At 33.4% G+C, this 14,220-nt stretch overlaps 2 protein-coding genes across 11 annotated transcripts; one reads left to right on the top strand and one right to left on the bottom strand.

The window, feature by feature from the left end:
• Positions 1–576: 576 nt before the first annotated feature.
• LOC18047947 (tRNA wybutosine-synthesizing protein 4) lies at positions 577–6,219 on the bottom strand. Of its 6 annotated transcripts, XM_006445366.2 has the most exons (13): positions 5,933–6,217; positions 5,486–5,574; positions 5,252–5,394; positions 5,065–5,112; positions 4,724–4,805; positions 4,363–4,465; positions 3,759–3,879; positions 3,622–3,669; positions 3,164–3,247; positions 2,631–2,695; positions 1,527–1,578; positions 1,130–1,168; positions 577–936 (listed from the first exon to the last, which is right to left on the bottom strand). In XM_006445366.2, the coding sequence occupies exons 1-13, from the start codon at positions 6,010–6,012 to the stop codon at positions 901–903; spliced, it is 990 nt and encodes a 329-aa protein (XP_006445429.1). In that variant the 5' UTR covers positions 6,013–6,217; the 3' UTR covers positions 577–900. The 6 variants fall into 6 exon arrangements, 5 of the variants coding, with proteins under 5 accessions (XP_006445429.1, XP_024044782.1, XP_024044784.1 ...); XM_024189014.1 differs by lacking the exon at positions 1,527–1,578; XR_002906543.1 differs by lacking the exon at positions 1,527–1,578 and having other exon boundaries at positions 924–936; positions 2,631–2,702; positions 5,933–6,219.
• Positions 6,220–8,836: 2,617 nt separating this feature from the next.
• Positions 8,837–13,436, top strand: LOC18047946 (COP9 signalosome complex subunit 7). 5 transcript variants are annotated; one of them, XM_024188910.1, is made up of 9 exons: positions 8,837–9,403; positions 9,677–9,752; positions 10,033–10,121; positions 10,805–10,894; positions 11,326–11,370; positions 11,454–11,524; positions 11,941–12,079; positions 12,781–12,869; positions 13,057–13,436. In XM_024188910.1, exons 1-9 carry the CDS (start codon positions 9,245–9,247, stop codon positions 13,082–13,084), a joined length of 786 nt encoding a protein of 261 aa, XP_024044678.1. In that variant the 5' UTR covers positions 8,837–9,244; the 3' UTR covers positions 13,085–13,436. The 5 variants fall into 5 exon arrangements, with proteins under 5 accessions (XP_024044678.1, XP_024044679.1, XP_024044680.1 ...); XM_024188911.1 differs by having other exon boundaries at positions 8,839–9,403; positions 13,063–13,436; XM_024188912.1 differs by having other exon boundaries at positions 8,840–9,403; positions 12,764–12,869; positions 13,063–13,436.
• Positions 13,437–14,220: the final 784 nt, after the last annotated feature.

The following is a 14,220-nucleotide window of genomic DNA, read 5'->3' as shown; positions in this document are numbered from 1 at the left end:
TTAAGTACAAATTTAACAATATAAATTTCAGACAATCCTCAATGCGGAAATTAGTACCATCTGGTGGTACGAGTTACTTCTGTACGTTGGCAAAGAAATACGAAACGACAAATTCAACTTCTAGTTAGTGGTTACTTCTATCAACGCAACAATGAACCATCGTATTTCTTTCACTCAGATATCTTTTTCCCTTTCCCTCTTTATGGCACAGTCCACTGATCTAAATACTGTGGCAAAATCACCAAAAAACAATGAGAAGATATTCTTTCCTTTAGAACGGTATGGTTGTAGTGTGGGGCCACTAAATTTGCTAGACAGCACTCATAATCTCGCGAGGGCATTTTGGCCATCAAGAGAAAAGAGACACAAAGGCTAACGAAAGAGGGGATGAGAATTGAGAGGGAAGAAATTTATTAAAAGCAACCAACCGTGCAAATATATTACGTTCACATGACAATGACCCTACAAAAAGGCTAAGTGTATGCATCATGTAAGACACTTTTGGTTTTCGGTCAGGTCCCACCACGTTTCTATGCCAAACAGCTAAGCAGGAAAAAAAATTATAATCATAATCATAATTATTATTATTTAAAAAAAAAAAAAGGGAGAAAAAAGAAAATCTGTTTTCCAGATTCAAGCAAACAAACAAACAACAATAAATAAACTGAGAGACGAATCCACACAAAGTCATCAATCGTTCTGGGACTTTTTAGCTAAAGACCAGCTACTGGGTGGGGAGACCCTTTTTAACCTGACCTGTTCCTGCTAAACGGCACGTGCCATTCACACGTGCTTCTATACTATTAATCGTTTCACCAAACTTGGCAACCAAGATCTTGACTGCAGTAGGCCTCGAGCTTTCATGGCGATCCAACTGAGAGAGGAGTTGAGGAGGCGCTCTTAGTCTTTTGGAAAGCCAAAATCCCCAAACAACCCCTGAATCATGAAAAACATAACAGGGATTAATGAGTCTGTGAAACAGTCCAGTCATTCTGATACAAATAATCAAGCTCCAATAGACTCAATTATTTGTGCACTAGTACTCAAAAATGTAATTTCATAATATCAAAAATACACACATGAAGGAATAAACAAAGATGATTAGAATTGAGGTTCGTGATAGACATACCATGGCATCATTGATTGCATGAGCAACACAATAGTGCTCCTGAAAATCAGCAGTTTGAGACAAAGTTAATACTAACAGAAATGATATAGTAAGTCACAGAATAGCGATGACAATAGCAATTACTTAAGCACAAACTGATAGTTATGCAACCATCACAATTCACAGGACCATGTGAGGAGTAAGTCAGCCTCCCAATTACCGACATTGGGACCTTTAGTTACTAGCAGCCCCACACAAGTGGATCAGAATGGCCTCACACCACTAGTGTTACTGTATTTGTGTGTGTGTGAGAGGAAATGACTATTTGGTACAGGCGTGCAGATCTGAACCATATCATCTTATTAATTAAGAGCAACAATTTGCTGTCTTTCATGGCAGGGATTAGGGCGTTACTTGCCTGCATCATGTGCCATTCTTCAAATTCATCAAACAGTTCCAGCCGTTCAATCCTAATCACCAGAAAATCACAGTTTAAAAGGTAAGCTTCCTAAGGCAAAGTTTATGTGAAAGAGGCATAGAGATGGACAGAAACAAGGAAAGGCATTTACTTTACGTCCTACAAGTGATTCAAGTAGAATTGTGAAAAGAAAACTTCTTAAAGGCACCACCAGGGATTCTCCACCCTAGCAAAGGAAGCATCTCCAAAGGCAGCAGAGACACACACACACACAGAGGTACAGCCAAAAAGGAAAAGAAAAGATACCAAACTTTAGTTTTTCATTTTTACTTACATCTCTTTACCTAAGTAGTGAAATCTTAGACTTGACTCAAATTATAAAAAAGAAGCCACCCTGCCTTGCACGGCTGAACTCATAACAAGTGATCCATTGGCACGACTACAACTGACAAGCACGTGCACCTTCTGAGTGTATAATTGCATACGTGCTTCTACATTATTCAGAGAATATCCCCATGATTTGCATATATAATAATTAAAACAGCAGGCTCAGAAGTGATATTACCAGATTAAAACCACAGTAGGGAGCACCAGAGCATGATGTGCAATATGTAAATTACGATAATATAACTAATTCAAGATAATAACATTCAAGCAATTTATTTTTATTTTTAAGTTTATATGAATCCATCACATTAGTTAGAAAATAAATAAAAAAATCCAAATAACTTTTCAATTGTTTTTGTGCCAGTTTCCATGAAACAAAAAATATAGAAACCCTTGTATTTCCAGAACTAGATATCAAGCAAGCAAAACGTCAGGAAACAGGTTCATTCAAATGCAAATATATACTTTATTATTGAATGTGTTAAGCTTGTGTATCGAGTCTAGCCAAAGAAGAAAACACATTCTAGACTTAGAGAATATATAGGGACACCATTTTCTTGGAAGTTTGCAATTACATCCAAAACAAAAATGGATTTAAGCTTGGATTCATATGGTACTGCCAAACAATCAATGATTAACTCATAACGCCCATCAAGCATACTAAACTTCTGGATCAAATTGTCTGAAACACTTTCAAAGATAAATTCAAGTAGATACCTGCGTCTCTCTTGAGGGTTGATAAAAGTACTATAAACTCTCAGCATGTCCCAGGCAACAGCTTGCTGGTACCTCAAATAGCAAGTATCACCAAAGATGACTATGAGAAATTAAAAACTAATAACAGAAAGTAAAGAAGAGAAGCAAACTATCAGAAAATTTTGTCTATGCAAATTTCTTATATACATGAAATTTAAAGTATCTCAATAGCAGCCCAAACACTAGATGGCAAATCCACCGTCTACAGTGTTCTTAAGATAATCAAGATTGAAAAATAAATCCAGTAGAATGCAATTTTGAAAAATAAATCCATTAGAATGCTAAACTGTCAGCCTGGCATATCTAGTTTCTGTCTTCTGCCATCCTAGATGACTCCTCTACTATCATTTGGGTCATTCTCCATTAAAAATGAGTAAAGCATCATTCATCTACAATCTATGCACTTCCTTTTACTGTGGAAAAATAAAATAAAAATAATAAAAAAACAAAAGAGTAGCAATTATAACAAAAGACCATTAATATATAAGATATACCTGCCAACCCTGGTCAAGAAACAGTTTTTCCTTTGCAAGTAATGTTGGTGTAGCGTTAATACCCAAGAGTGCACATCCACGACTCTGAAACAGAAATGCATAAGAGGTATTATATATATATGTATACATACACAGATACAAATGACTTCCCAGAACACAAACTGTAGAAGATTTGTGAAACAGAATAACAAATTCAAAGAAACAAATATCAACATAAACACTGAGAATTGTGAGCACTGATTTAATTTGCTATGCAGACAATAGAATGATGAAACGCCCAAAGCAATATTGCCCTACTTATTACCGGTCTTCTACAATTTGCTCACAATTATTCTCAGTTTTCAAAATCATCTTTAAAATTTTACTTATAACCAAATAAATTATTCAAGAGAAAGTTAAGTAAACCTATAATTTTAAGCCACACTGAAAACAAAAGAAGATAACTGAGAAAAATAAACCTCCAAATTTCTGATCATTTGCTGTCCAAAAGCATCATCTGGATGGATCTGTTAAAAAAATATTAATAATAACTTTTAACCAACCATTGAAATTGCAGTGAACAGATAAAAATCTTAGGACTGAGAAGGCATAGAACCTGCTCATATAAGAAAAATACAGCTGTTGAAAATGTTTTTGAAGCCCAACCAACTATAGCACGGCTTGAATCTGGATCCAAGTATATTAAAACACATTCTGCAATTATAAATGTCGGCAGGCTGATAAAACATCAGAATGAAGCAGCTTAATCACTCCATTAGGATTAAAGGAAAACTAATGACTAGAACCCATATAGAAAATGCAAATTAGTATATAAATATAAACAAATATGACAACAAATAAAGATTAAATAACATCTCTCAATCAAAAAGTTTCCAAGTCTCACAAATCAAATTGCGCAAGTTGGCAAGGAACAGAATTTGGTAAAGTCCAAAGTATTATAGTTTTACTCAGAAAATAAACTATGATATAACCTAAATACTCCAGATCCAATTCGAATCCTCTTAACAAGTACATATGGATGAACTGACTAAATACAGCTGGAAAGCATCCTAATCATTATCCAAAAAGGAACTCCTAATCAATACCATATATTTTCAGTAATTGAATAATCCTACAGGATCAATTGACTAAAAAGCAAAGGTGACAGAAAACACACTAAGGAAATTTACATAACTTCTGAGAGAATTCTGTTAACTAACCTTGGATCCATATTAGCCAAATTTATGACTTCATTTAACATTTGTATGTCCCTCAAATCCACAGGGAGTAGCTTGTAATTATCACCAAGCACTTCTCCTTTAGCTGCAAAATCACAGATAGGATATAGTGCAAACAGAACAGTTAGAACTTCAATCATAATCACGTTCTTGACTGTTCAAACAAATGAGTTGGAAAAGCATTGCCAAGGAGGTATTCCATCGAGTTATCAGCAAATGGCAGACATTAGCTGCTTGCAACCCTTATATCCAATATGATGCACCAAAGCAAATACTCTGTGATTACCAGAATGTTAAAGAGTACTCCCCCAGGGTCATGACATCAGTTGACGAGGGTAATTACCTTGCGAGATTGATGCTGTAACACCAACTTTGTCCTTCAATTCGCCATGAGTTTCAATAAGTGCTGCCTTTTTACTAGTTACCTGCAGACATTTGTTCATATTAGTTACATGATAATAAAAATAACACATTACTTAAATTTCTTGTGTGCTATAAAAGTAAGAAACACCATCATGCAGACAAAACAAAGTTGCTGTTGGATAGCTAGTGATGCTTGGAAGTTTCAGTCCCACTCTATAACTTTTAAGACTTGACCCAACAGACAACACATAGCCATACAATAAACATAAGCAAATTTCCAACTGAACCCAAAATAAAGTCTCTAAATATTCAAACTCACACCTCTATGAAATCCAGTTCTACATATAAATGCGGCGCTTTTCCCTCAGCCTGTCAAAATAAAAGTTGTAGATCAGAATTTTTTTTTTTTTTTAAGTCAGTAAATGGACTGGAGAAATATTTCCCACAGAATTTCAGAGAACTGTTACAAGAACCACACAAATATGGAAGGGAGGTAGGGGTCAAGCACCTGCAATTGAAAATATGTGGTATCAAAGCCAGCTCCGAGTGATAATATTTGCTTCTTTGTATGACATTTTTTATCACCGTCACTTCCACAATCAAGAAACTGATAGAGAAGCCTTCTAAGAGCAGCCCAACGAGCAAAGTAACCTTTAAACATGGGAAAGAACAATCAAATCCAAGAATACCTTGCAAGCTGAAATGTTCAACTCTGATATTTTTCTAGGTAACTAACTCATACCTCGGTTGATTATGGGAGATCTCCTCACAGGTCTTCTTACAAATAAATGGATGTAATCATCTTTCATATATCCCTTCTTCACACATGATCTTCAAAACATACAATACGCCAAAATTAATAGGTAATATCTCCAAATATATAGCACTAATATCGTACAACTAGAAGAAATACGAAGAGATCGTTTGCAAATCATTCTTTCACATGAACGAATATAGAATCGGTTGAATATGCTTGTGCACTGAATCTCGAAGCAACCAAGCTTATTCAACTCATTGAGTCTGTTGAGTCTCGGTATACAACTAATACCGTTTCTCCATAACGAAAGAACGAAAGATTATATTTCTAATCTTTTACTGACAAGCAAACAACGGATAAAGAAACTTAACAAGAAATAAGTTAAGGAACAAAAGAAAAATAAAGAAAGAAAGGGAGAGGAGGAGCACGCACAGTTTACTTGCAGAAGCGTCGTCGTTTGTGGCTTGAACGGCAGCTTTATTACTTTGTGAATCAGCAACGGGATAGGCCATATTCAAACAACCGTTTGCGAGAGGCGATTCGAGGTGTTCAGAGGACAGCGATCAAAATTCTTCTTTCGAATTTTTGAGGCTCAAACGTAAGACTGCGAAACGGCGCCGTTGGCTTTATTAGGGCGTGTTTGTCTCGACCCTTGTTGAGTACCATCATCCGCGCCAAACGACCTCGCAATATTATACTATTAGGGAAATTTACAGAAACAATCCTTCAGCCTTTTCAATTCTCAACTTTTCTTAGGTTTTTTTTTTCTTAAGTCTAAATTTTAAATATTTTCAGACATATAAAGTTCTTAATTTATTTATTTTCTATAACTTATATCTGGTTATAAAATTTTTAAGTCTAAATAAAAACGTTAAACATTAACTTTTATCTGAATGAAAATATTTGAATAAAACTTTTATATTCTCTCTTTTTAATACTTTTATTGAAGGTATATATTTCTTATCATATAGATTATCTTTTTATCATTTTTTTAATTATCCCTTTCCTTTGTAATTACTGTTTAACTATTATTATTTTTTTGTTAATGAGAATTTTAAACAAAATAAGACTTTAGGTGAATGTATTTTATAATATGTTCATCTATTTGTATTTGTAATTACAATTTTTATAATAGATTATGAATTTTATTTAATGCATTAATTTCGATTCAAAAGATAAAATATTTTTTTAATGTAATTAGCAAGAAAATATAATCTAATATACTAAACATGATAGTATAAGTATCATATATTAATGTCAAAAAAAATATATGTGTCAAATATTTTTTTATGATTTATTAAGGTATACATTATCATATTTAGACATTATCTTTTTAGGAAACAATTATCTTTTTTAGAAAAAAAATAACTTAACACTTATATTCAGATGTTAAAAAATAAAAATAAACATGTCACTCAAATATATGCATTCAGACAAATTCATATTCCAACCAAATTCAAATTTTAGATTAAAAAAAAAACACAAATGCTATGTTACTTTATTACTTTAACGACTAAAACGTTTGAGTTTCGAGTCTAGATTTGTATCACACAAAACTCTCTTCATTTTAAATTGGAATTATCATCTTTGGATCTAATCCACCAGTGGAATTGCAACTAACCATCACGATGAGGATATCGTATCCCCTAGTTGTATTGATAAATAAATAATTTGATATACTTTACTTATTAACTACTAATCACCAATTGAAGTTTTCCACAATATAATATTAGAGAATTTTAATCAATTATTTCGCTCACTTTAAGTGCTTTTCGTGTAAAGCACGATATCAGTGTCACACATGATGGTATTGTATTAAAATATATTAAATTTAATATCCAATCGTATTATAATATATTATATTATTATTTTTATTAAAATATTACTTTTTTAATTTATTATTTAAAAATCAACAAACCGCATACCATTTTCAATCACTATAAATAATTTATGGTTCTATTTATACATTATAACTAAAAACGAATGATATATAACCTTTAAAAACTTATAAGAACTCAAATACGGAGAGGATCTCTCTCCAAAAGTCGTCATTTATGCGAGACACTAAGTGTTTGTTTGGTATGACTTATTTAAGAGGTATAAGTGCTTATTTAATTTTATACGCATTTTTTAAAATTTTTTATTGTGTTTGGTTATTTTTTAAATAGAGTTTTTTTTAAAACTTAAATAAGCTAATTTACCTCTACTAACAAAAACCCAAAATTTGAGTTTTTGAGAGTAGAGGTTAGAGAGTTTTTCAAAAAAATATATAATATCTAAAATATCCTTGACATATTTCACTAATTAGATAGTACCCTATTTTGTATAACACATACCCAACGAAAATTATTGCCGCCACTTCACTTTTTCTCTCTTTAAAAAAAAAAAATAGGCAACACTTTAATTTTGCAATCCCTACACATACCCAACACTTGAGAGAGCAATCATAGTCATAGCCAACGTTTTTGGTGAGGAGTATGCCATGTAATTTTGATAATTTTATTTATTTGGGAGAATACATCAATGATGCAATTTTTAATTTTGAAAATTATAGAAATGATTGAACTGATTTTTTCTTATTAATTGATAGCTTGGATAATGCATTTTGTTACATGTTATATAATTATGAATACATATCTTTTTTGGTAATTTAATTACACAAAAACGCTTTTAGTTTTACACAATCAAACAGTTTTATGGTTAAAAAAAGCTTTTTAATTGACAGCCAAACACCTAATGACTTTTTGTCCAAAAGTAATATTAATATAAGCTCTACTTCTATAAACTCTATTGTTATAAGTTCTATTTAATAAGTTGTACCAAACGGAGTCTAAGTGGTATTTGCACCAACATGCTCGTATACAAAAGCAACCACTCATAGGCAGTGTTGTCGACGTGGCACATTTCTGTTGGTGAATTTTAGCTCAGGTAACGTGAGTCACAAGCACGCTGGCGCCTATAAATTTGGGTCGAAAGGCGCTCGCGTCGCTCCAGTATTAGGCCCATAATCAGCAAAACTTGCCCAGTTCCTAGAGTCCATTTCTCAAACTGAGCGAGACAAATTACTAGTAGTAAAAGTTTAGACACATAGTTGTTGTATTTGAGAATTCTGAATTCTTTTTATTTTAAATTCAACCGCTAAAATGAGTTGTTCTTTGATTTGTTCAATGAATTTAAACGGATTTTTAGTCAATAATAAAAACAATTTTCAAATATGTGCTTTGTTTTTAATTAATTGCAATAATTAGTAGTGGTAAAAGTTTAGACACATAGTGGCTGTATTTGAGAATTCTGAATTCTTTTTATTTTAAATTCAACCGCTAAAATGAGTTGTTCTTTGATTTGTTCAATGAATGTAAACGATTTTTTAGTCAATAATAAAGACAATTTTCAAATATGTATTTTGTTTTTAATTAATTGCAATAGTTTGATTGTTTTAAAAAAGCGGTATCGATGGTGATGATGTGAGATCTTGCCACATCATTTGTTACCGCGCTTGGTAGCACTGACACCTTGATACCCTGTAAAAAGCCTCTACAAACGATGGTGCCAACCAGAATTAAACTTTTTCCACAGGCATCATCCATCTCTCATCTAATCTCACTTTTGCAAACAAACAGATTCGAAACCTTAAAGATCCGTTCAGTTTAATAAAGAAGAAACTCGAAACCCTAACTCTCCTTTTTTGCGTTTTCTTTATGACCTAAAAACTCATTCTCGCTGTAGATTTAATCATATTTTAAGATGGACATCGAACAAAGACAAGCAGAGCTAATCGATCACTTTGTAAAGCAAGCTTCGAATCAGAAGGGCGCGGCTCTCGGCTCCGTTATCGTCGAAGCCACTTCACAACCCTCGCTCTTTGCTTTCTCTGAGATTCTCGCCGTTCCCAATATTGCCGAAGTAAATGAAATGTGCAACTCTTTTAGGGTTTTATAGATTCATTAATTTCTTTATTATGTTACACGCACACATACATAAACTTTGTGTTGATTGAGTTAGAGATTAAATTATGTGGTTTTATAAGAAGTTTACCTTCTGTTTTGGTCTTTGAGAAAGTAGAGGAAATGATTAGGAAATGAAATTAATATTCGTTATATGGTTTATACTCGGTACTAATTACAATATGATTTTAGTGTTTTTTTTTTTATGGTTTTGACTACATAACTTGTGCAGTTTGAGGGAACTGAAAACTCTAAATACCTTGACATGCTTCGATTGTTTGCACATGGGACTTGGAGTGATTACAAAAGTAAGCGTTCTAATTTTCATTCGTTCAATCTATATTTCTCTTTGTTACTTAACACTTTTCAGTTATTCGGTTATATGTTCATAATGCTTATTCGTTTATCAGATGTGACGTGGAGAGTCAACAGGACTTAAGAATTTGTTTCTAACTAACTTTTTTGAGAAAATAAATTTAGGGGTTACTTTTGTCGTCGCATCCTTGGTCTTACTTTTATGTTTTTCCTTTATGCTCTGTAAGGCATTTTATGGTGAGATTTTGACAGTTGAATCTGTTTGATTTATAGATAATGCTGGCCATCTTCCACAATTGGTTCCTGATCAAGTCCTCAAGCTGAAGCAGCTTACTGTGCTTACACTGGCTGAGACGAACAAGGTACTGTTCCTCCAAGTAAATTGATATGGTCAAGCTCTCAAGCTTAAGCCTACTTTCCTAAATTGATACGGTCACAAGTAAAAAATCTTTTACAACATTGTAGATTCCCGAGTCCGCATGAAAATTAATGTGGGCATCCGCACTTGAGCACGACTTGAGCTGTCAATTTCTGGGCTGTCTTAGATTGTCTTTTTCTAGTATTTGCTGTCAAAATGACAATCAATATTGTGTCTCTTTGAGTCGCCTGATAATTTTTACAGATTCCTGTCCTAGTTGGAGTGAAAATGAAAATTGGATGTGACTGGATCATTTTATTTGCATTATGTTGATATACTGGATATTTTATATGGCATAGAGTTGGAGTTATGACGTTAAGGAATTTTATGGCTCATACTTCTAAGCCCTTGTATTGTATTTATTCACAAAGGTTTGAAAGTTAACATTCCTGTTATTTTAGACTTTTATGTATATGCATACGCAATGTTGTTTACTTGAAGGTCAAACCTTATCTGATTTTAACCGTATTCCTATCTTACAATCATAATATTGATATCTCTTTTGAGCACATCCTGACCTATTTTGTATATTTTTTTAACTTCTATATTGATCTCTCTTTTGCAGTTATTCTTTCTTATATCTTAACTGACATGCCTTTTTTTTGGGGTGGGGATTTCCTCTTTTAGGTGCTACCCTATGATGAATTGATGGAAGAGTTAGATGTTACAAATGTACGAGAACTTGAAGATTTTCTTATTAATGAGTGCATGTATACAGTAAGTATTCTTCTGTTGTGAGCATTTGTGCCCCAATTAGCTTTGTCTTAGCATATTTTTCATTTTGTTAAAAGCATCTTCATTGATCGAAAAGAGGGTTTGCCATTTGTATTCTGTTTACATGTGGAAGAATTGTCCTATTTTTTGTTATGTTTGATGCATGATCCAAATGGTGTTTCAAATTTCATGTATCATTTTCTTTGAAATCTTTTTTTTTTTTCCTGAGTAATTTAATTAATGACTTCAACCACATTATGGTTATTTAGAGCTCTTTGTTTTCAGTAAGTTCTTCATTCTGGAAATATATACACTGCTTTTCTGTCTTGAGGGGGAGGAAAGTCGGGTTACTATTGCTGGAAATATGGAAGAAATGAGGAATGGGCAGATGGTCTGATGGTCTGACCAGTTTTTATTTTCTTTCTTTCTGCTAGGGCATAGTGAGAGGAAAGCTGGATCAGTTGCGAAGATGCTTTGAGGTATGCACTGTCCTCGTTAGGCTTTGACTTCTTCTAATTGGTATCAGATTCGACTAGTCTCTACTGCTTGTTGTTGGATGTAGGTCCAATTTGCAGCTGGAAGAGATCTGAGGCCTGGACAGCTTGGGAGTATGATTCAAACCCTATCAAATTGGTAAAGTTTCTGATTCAAATGCCTTTAAAATAATTCTGTGTTCTTGGCTTTATTTTGTTAAAAAATGACTATTGATTTGCATCCAAGAATTTTACCATGTGAACAATTACAGAAAATCCTGTTACACCTCTGACCTTGATATTATTAGCATGTAAAGATAATGCTATAATTTTGTATCATATTGCTTTTAATTTATTTCTGTTGATGATTATTTTTTTAATGATTTCTGAGGCAACTGCTTAGTATTTGCTTAATTTGACTGGCAAGTTGAACTCAAGTGATGTTCCATTTGATTTTGAGGCATAACTTTTATTCAGCTTTCCTTCTGCAAAATGTAAAAAATGTTATCATACAGTATCTTTTTGAACAATCTGATGGATCTTTGTATCTAACATCTCTGTATAATGTAAATCTAGGCTGACTACATCTGACAATCTTCTAATATCAATCCAAGAAAAGATAAAATGGGCAGATAGTATGAATGAAATGGACAAGAAACACCGGAAGGATCTTGAGGAAAAGGTGGAAGAAGCAAAGAAGTCCCTCTCGCACAAGGTCTGTTGAATTCAGTTTATTGAACAGTGATAACATATATATAAATTGATTGGCTAGACAGAAACAAAATATGTCATAATTTATTTATTTATATTTTGTCTGTCAATCCTACATGAGCTTTTAGTAGCAGAATTCCATATTGTGCAATTTTTAGTTCTTTGATGCAATGTGGGGTCATTGTGAATGTTGATTCTGAGAAAGGACTCGTTGCCTGGCGATGAGAGTTGGAGGGAATTTTTTTTTGTTTTTGTTTTCATTTTTCAAAGGTTGGGGTGATGGATTCACTAGTTATTTTTCTATATTATGCCAAGGATTTATTACACATAGTATGTTGCTTCTCTTTACCAATGGGTTATCCTCTTTGAATGCTTTTGTAAAGAACCAGATGGGAACTTTATGCATACTGAATGATACTTTTGCAACTGTAACTTTTATTTTCCTCTTCTCAGCCTCTCGAATTTTTTTTTAATTTTTGGGGGCGGCCGCGGGGGGGGGGGGGGTGGGGGGTTAGTGGGTGGTGGTTGGGGGAAGGGCAGTTAGGTGCTCTTTCCTGTGTGCCGGTCAAATGAGAGGAGGAGATGGAGAGCTTTTTATTTTGAACATTTTACTCACAAATTTGGGCTTAGAACTATTCAAATGCCGAGATCTGTTGGTCGATGTGTCTTACTTACATTGTGGCAGAAGTTACACACTGTAAGCAGGCCGACGTTGACTGCCGAGGGCACGAGGAGATCTACTCTGAACCTGGTGGAGTGATGGATTATGAGGAAGATCGTGGCCGGCCCAAGAGGTAATTTAATGTGCCTTTGCTTTACAAATTTGTCTCTAAGAATTATGTTTTATCGAGAGCTTCCAACTCAAAAAGTTGGAACTTGGAGGTCAATATTATATGGTTACGGAGTTGGGCTTGTTAGTAGTTAGTCATTTGGACATCAATTATTGCCTTTTAAGTTGCTTTTGACTTGTCAAATGGGAAGATGCAGGAGGCGACATCCGTTATCCTGAAGACAAATGTAGAATGTGGGACTTATTGTATTAGGTGACTTGCTACATTTTTGCTCATGGCAAAATCCAACAACTAGATGGTTTATGCTCTTGGGACAAGGCTATCCTCTTTGATAGTGAATTTCATTGTTGACGCTGATATCTGAGAGTCGATGACCTTTCTAGAACCCATTTTTATTTCTATTGAGTTAGCAAGAGTAAGAACCGATATTGTCATGCGGCTAAAAAAATTTTCATTAGTAGATTTAGGTACTCGACTTTGTAATTTTCTTTATTAAAGTGGTCGATGTGGATGCTGTGATGAGAATGGTTTTTATAACATTATAGGCATTAATGCATCTCATTTTTCTCAGCATGTTCTATTCCGAATTTAAATTGATTTGCAATTGGTTGTCTTTATTTATTCTTGTTTGCTTAAACTAGATTTTTGCAATTACTCCTCTTGACTCATTATGTCCTTGAGAAATTGCTGCAACTGTGCCTCAACTGGGACTGCGTGAAAAAATTCAAAGTTTTAAGAATTTCATCGAGCATTGAGAAAACTTAGGGTTAGTGATTGATCATTTTCCTTTTTATTATTATACCGCACATGCTTCGACCGTGCACGGTATAAGCATTATTTCTTATTTTTATTATTTAACTTTTATTTCTTAAAATCCATCGAAGCATACTCCCATCCCACCCCCTCAAATAAAAAGATAAATAGATGGCCTAAACCCAAATTATGAAAGCATAATAATGTGTTGCTTTTTAATTAAGTGGCTGTTGAGTTTTATCGATTTATGATTCTGAAACATGGGAAGATTCAACAGACAAGAGTAAGTTATTGAACTAAAAGGAATTAAATATGTAACGGTTGATTTCATATTGAACAAATTAAATATGTAACCATCTATTTCTTAGTGAACAATAAGATATATTACAAATTATCGTACGACCTTTTTTTTTTTTTTTAACAATTTGAGCTTACATATCATCAATGGATTGGTTGGTTAGAGCATCAAAGAATTTACATAATTATTTTCATTAACTGCTTTCACTTATTAACTAATATTTAATATATTACACGTAAACCAATGCTTAAATATTAGGTAAGTCACCACTTTGGACTGTACAAAAAATTTTATACAGCAGTT

Source organism: Citrus clementina, unplaced genomic scaffold (assembly GCF_000493195.1).
Source record: "Citrus clementina cultivar Clemenules unplaced genomic scaffold, Citrus_clementina_v1.0 scaffold_3, whole genome shotgun sequence".
In the NCBI taxonomy this organism is placed as follows: Eukaryota; Viridiplantae; Streptophyta; class Magnoliopsida; order Sapindales; family Rutaceae; genus Citrus; species Citrus x clementina.
This window is presented reverse-complemented; position numbering and strand designations above follow the sequence as displayed.